The 5439-nt window shown below is 50.5% G+C and overlaps 1 protein-coding gene across 1 annotated transcript; it reads left to right on the top strand.

Moving 5' to 3' along the window:
* Positions 1–1498: 1498 nt before the first annotated feature.
* LOC121979308 (scarecrow-like protein 3) lies at positions 1499–3789 on the top strand. Its single transcript, XM_042531288.1, has 2 exons — positions 1499–1996; positions 2234–3789. Exon 2 carries the CDS (start codon positions 2234–2236, stop codon positions 3653–3655), a length of 1422 nt encoding a protein of 473 aa, XP_042387222.1. The 5' UTR covers positions 1499–1996; the 3' UTR covers positions 3656–3789.
* The last annotated feature ends 1650 nt before the right edge of the window (positions 3790–5439 follow it).

The raw sequence follows: 5439 nt of genomic DNA, 5'->3' as shown, positions 1-5439 counted from the left end.
ACATCCAGGTTGTCACCCAAGCACACGCGGTTCGAGTCCCAACTATGACGAATTTGCATGAATTTTTCCTCCAAATGAGGCACGCAACTAAAGGATGCTGGGCTCCTGAGCTGCCCGCTGCGAGCGCTTCTCGATTTACCCTGATGGCCGGTGGAAAACTTCCATGGGGTCGGGTCGGTCATCCCAGACTCGACGTTACCCAGCCTGATTAATCATTTTTTTTAATTACCCCTCGAGCAGATAGTTAATGGGTATGTGGCAGCTTATGTGGAAATTCCCTCATTAGATGTCGCCCCTTGGCGCTCTAGCTGCCCTAACTGCTCCTCAAGTGAATAGATGATGTGAACATGACTTCGGTCGGATCTATAACATCCGATGAAGGTAAATTAAGTTATGATTTTATTCTCGTGCGCAAAGACAACTCTTCTCCGTAAAACTCTATGTATCTAGTACTTTGGACTCTCTCTCTCTTTGATATGATTCTAACTTGAGCATCGGATGACTATGCCAATAACACCGACCAATTATAACGTACTTTGCTTTGTAGGCCATTGGATCTTGGCCATCCAAGAGATCATTATAACCTCGACTCGACTGAGAAGGCATTCGGGAGAGGAGAAGCCCGAGCAAACGAAAACGAAAAGGACATCATCATAAAGCATTTGTGTTTTTTTTTTAAAAAAAAAATCTGAAAATATGGTTAGAGAAGGCCTTGTGTGAAAAATTAAAGCTGGGGAGTGTTGTTTTGGACGGAAGCAATTGAATCTCCACATGCATGGCCTTGTGCCTGTGAGCAGGAGAGGCCAAGAGGGCGAGAACAAAGCAGAGGGAAGAGGGTCGATAGAAAGTTTGTTTGGCCTTGTGACTTGTCCTTGTAAGCTTTGATTCGTTTGCCTGCCACTGAAGAACACAACGTGACCATGTAGCATTGCCATTGCATCTGCATGAGGACTGGGGGCTGTACTCCAACCTTTGTCTGATTCTCCCAATCCCAGCTACTGTGTAAGAATCTGAACTGGCTTTGGTTGATTCAGAACAATGAAAGAAAGACAAGGAAAAAAAAACAGCATTTTTTCTCACTTAACTTAAAGAGTAGTAAAAGATGGTTTACTACTATTCTGTTATGGCTCAGAGTAAGAAATCTGAAGAGATAAGGTCTATCTAAATTTGAATTTGTTTTACATTGATAATTCATTGTGTGCAAGAAAAAAAATGGTAAATTTGTGTTTTACATTGATTTTTTTGTTATTATTATTAAGATAAAACAGAGAGAGAGAGAGAGAGAGAGAGAGAGAGAGAGAGAGTAAAGTTAAGAGATAAAATGGTGAATGAAGTGGAGGTACAAAAGGCCTACCTCAGTGTTGCCACCGAAGGGCGTGAGCCGCACCAAAAGGGCACCATCAGCTGTCGCCTGCCCAAGCGTCTTTGTCCCCCTGTCCTTATCCGCCGGTGGATAAAGCCAGGGCGAGGGGCCATGCCGCTCGCGACGCGCCAAGAGCCAACGCTTGGACGCACCTTCGCCATTCACTCGCTCACCCGCGCGTGAGACAAACTTCACAAGGAGTGCTCTCTTTTGTTTGCTTCTGGCCGCTGTCGGCCTCTTCCTTCTCGGCTACGGAATAAAGAGGCCGCTCTTATTCCCTGCGCTCCGCGACAAGCGAACCTCCCACCTCGCGTCATAATTAGCGCTGTGCGAGGAAAAAGAAGCGAGAAGCGGACAAAAAGGCTTCGCTTTTGTCGCTATGGCGTTGGCTCTTGCGTCCAAGGTCCGTCCTTCCTTCCTTCCCCTACCCTCCTTTTAACTGTGTACCTGCTTTGGCTTCTGAGGTGGGAAGTGGGAACTTGTGTGGCTCCGGAGGCGGGAGGGAGACTCGTTGCGCTTCTTATCGGATCGGCTGTGGAGATAAACGTGTTTCTAGCATCCAAGGCCTCTTGCTGTCTGGATCCCCCGCGGGAGGTTTGATGGCGAAAGGAAAGGAGACTCCTTTATAAACTTGTGAGATTGCTGTTCTTTTTCCTCCGCTTCTTTTTGCTTTGTTAGAGCCGAGAGAGAGAGAGAGAGAGAGAGAGAGAGAGAGAGATGTAGGGAAAAGACGACTCCTTTGAGAGAATTTGAGTCGCTTTGTGTTTTATTACGCTTGTTGGTTCGTCTTTCCGATCTCGTTTGATTTAGGGTTTTTTTTTTGTTGTGATTTCTGTAAAATTTGCTCTATTTGTTGTGTCGGCGATCAAGATGGTGCCTTTGATGGGCAACGTGGCCCAGGACGATGGGTCGTCGTCGGTGACTTCATCGCCGCTCAAGAGCTTCTCGCTGATGTCTCTTTCGCCGCCGGCGCTGTTGCCGTGGCCGCCGGCGCTGCGGGAGCTCAAGTCCGACGAGCGCGGACTATGCCTCATCCACCTTCTCCTCAACTGCGCCAACCACGTCGCCGCGGGCAGCCTCGACCGCGCCAACGCCTTCCTGGAGCAGATCGCGCTGCTCGCCGTCCCCGATGGCGACGCCATGCAGCGCATCGCCTCCCACTTCACGGAGGCGCTGGCGCGCCGCGCCATCCGCATGTGGCCGGGGCTCTACCACGCCCTCGACTCCGCCCGCGCGGTGGTCCTGCCCCTCGCGGAAGCCGCCGTCGCCCGACGCCACTTCCTCGACCTCTGCCCCTTCCTCCGCCTCTCCTTCGTCGTCGCCAATCAGGCGATCATGGAGGCGATGGAGGGCGAGAAGGTTGTCCACATCGTCGACCTCAATGCCTCCGACCCGACCCCGTGGCTCGCGCTCCTCCAGGGGCTGAGGGCGCGGCCAGAGGGGCCACCTCACCTCAAGCTCACCGCCGTCCACGAGCATCGGGAGCTTCTCAACCACACCGCCATCCGCCTCTCCGAGGAGGCCGAGCGGCTCGATATTCCTTTCCAATTCAACCCCGTGGTGAGCAAATTGGACAACCTCGACGTCGAGAGCCTCCGCATTAAAACAGGGGAGGCGCTGGCCATCACCGCCGTCCTCCAGCTCCACACCCTGCTCGCCACCAACGACCCGGCCGACGTCCGGAAGGCGGCCCAACGAGCCCCACCGGCCGGAATCACCCAACAGCTATCCCTAGGCGATTACCTCGACAAGGACCACGGGGCGAACGGGCACAGCCCAAGCGCGGACTCGGTACTATCCTCGCCATTCGCCTCGACGTCGCCGGCGCGTATCGATAGCTTCCTGGCGGCGCTGTGGGGGCTGTCGCCGAAGCTGATGGTGGTGATGGAGCAGGAGTCGAACCACAACAGCGCGGCGCTGACGGAACGGTTCGTGGAGGCGCTATTCTACTACGCGGCGCTGTTCGACTGCCTCGACTCGACTGTCCCCCGGCAGTCCGTGGAGCGGCTGCGGCTGGAGAAGATGCTGCTGGGGGAGGAGATCAAGAACATCATCGCGTGCGAGGGGTGGGAGAGGAAGGAGCGGCACGAGAAGCTGGAGCAGTGGGCGCGGCGCCTCAACGCCGCGGGCTTCGCCTCGGTGCCGCTCGGTTACTACGCGCTCCTGCAGGCCCGCCGCCTGCTGCAGGGCTTCGGGTGCGACGGCTACAAGGTACGGGAGGAGGGCGGCGGCCGCCTCATGATGTGCTGGCAGGACCGGCCGCTCTTCTCGGTGTCGGCATGGCGATGCTAGCGGTGCGATTGACTCAAATTTGTCATCTTCTTTTTCCGTTTTCATTTGTGTTTTTTTTGCATGTAGATAATCTTTTTGGCCCTGCGAAATCCACAAACTATTTGGAACAAGAATGCCTTTTGTTTTTCCCTCCATGTTTCTTTCCCATTTTGTAATCGATCCTCCACTGCAATCAGTAACGCAATTCAACTATTAAGATAAAACGATATGAAAGAAGAATCAGGACACAACTTAGGATGGATGATGAAAAGTTTCGTCTTCTGCAAGGACCGAGAATAATGGTGTGGTAGGACCAAGGATGGTCTTTGTGTCTATCCTACCTTATTGCAATTTCCCTAAGGATGGCAATTTCATCATTTGCTGACTGTTTAAGAATTAATGGCTGCTTAGAGGTTATAATTCTATTTATAGAGTGAACTGGCTTGTTTGTTGACAAAGTCGTCGTGACTACGAGGAAATGTGAGAGTAAAAGAGCAAGGGCGAGGGTTAGAAGGGAGGTTGAGAGTGCCTGGCTCGTCTACATTGATACTCAAGTTAGTCTATGGCGAGAGAGAAATAAAGAAGAATAGTAGTAGACTAATGGAAATGGATGTGTGTGAATATATATGTCTACCGCGATCCGCTAGAGCGGATGCATTTTATGACACCAAGAAGTGAAATCTCACATCTATAGTAAAGAAAGTGTCTTGTCGTCGTATTGAAAGGACTTATCATCCATGTCTCGTACTGTAAAAGATTGTGTGGAGTCATGTCATGCTGCTCTGATAATCCACATGCTGGTGTGCTGCTCCACGTGCCTTAAATCACATATTGCTCTGATAATCCACGTGTTGTTGATCAATCGTGATAATTGGGCTGGAGGTGAAGGGGTTTTAGATAGGAGTGGAGGTTGGTTGGAGCGTCCAAATTATAAGGTTGAGTGTCGCTTCAGCAAGTAAGACTTGTAGAAAGTGGTAATGACAATAATGAAAAATAATCTCGAATTAATTTTAATCAACTGATATTTATTATATTTAGTATCACAATCAAAATAAAGATTGACATGAATCAAATTACAAAAATAATACTTCCAAATTTATTATAACAAGTGGAGGGTGGCCGCTTGGAAAGAGGGGGTCTATGCGGGCAACGTCATTGTCGTCATTCTTAACAGTCACAGACAAAGAGAGCGGCCTTAATCAACGGAGGTGGCGAGGTCGGCGATGAAGGTGGCAAAGATCGATGGTGAGGTCGGTGACGAGAGAGGAGAGGTCGAAGAGGTGGCGAGAGAGGAGAGGTCGAAGAGGTGGCGAGAGAGGAGATCGTGTGAGAGGTAGAGAAGGCCGGATCTATCACCTGCTCATGTGGATTGCGGAGCAGTGCTGGTTGTTGGCTGCGCAGAGGGAGAAGGAGGTGAAGAAGGCAAGATCTATTGTCTACTCGTGTGGATCGTGGAGTGACATTGATGGTCGCCTGCACAGAGAGAGAAAGAGGTGGAGGAGGCATGGCCATAACAGAGGCGGCCAGAGAGGAGGTGAGGGAGCTGCTCGGCTAAGGCAAGGGCCTCCTCCTTTTCAGTGAAGGAAAGCCCTAAAAGGGACAACCATGGAAAAGTTGTGGTCAAAACTCAAAAAAAAAAAAAAAACCTCCTCTCTATATGACTCTCCCATCTAACCCATATCACAAGCATTTCTTTCAAATTTAGTCAAAGAAGATGTAAGTCTGACTGATTATTGTATTGTGTGGAATTGGGGAAAGAATTGTCGAGCCTGTCGTAAGGTTTATTTCTCACTATGGAGTTGAGA

This window comes from Zingiber officinale, chromosome 5A, assembly GCF_018446385.1.
Source record: "Zingiber officinale cultivar Zhangliang chromosome 5A, Zo_v1.1, whole genome shotgun sequence".
NCBI classification, from domain to species: Eukaryota; Viridiplantae; Streptophyta; class Magnoliopsida; order Zingiberales; family Zingiberaceae; genus Zingiber; species Zingiber officinale.
The sequence above is the reverse complement of the archived record's forward strand: the minus strand, read 5'-3'. Positions and strand labels throughout refer to the sequence as shown.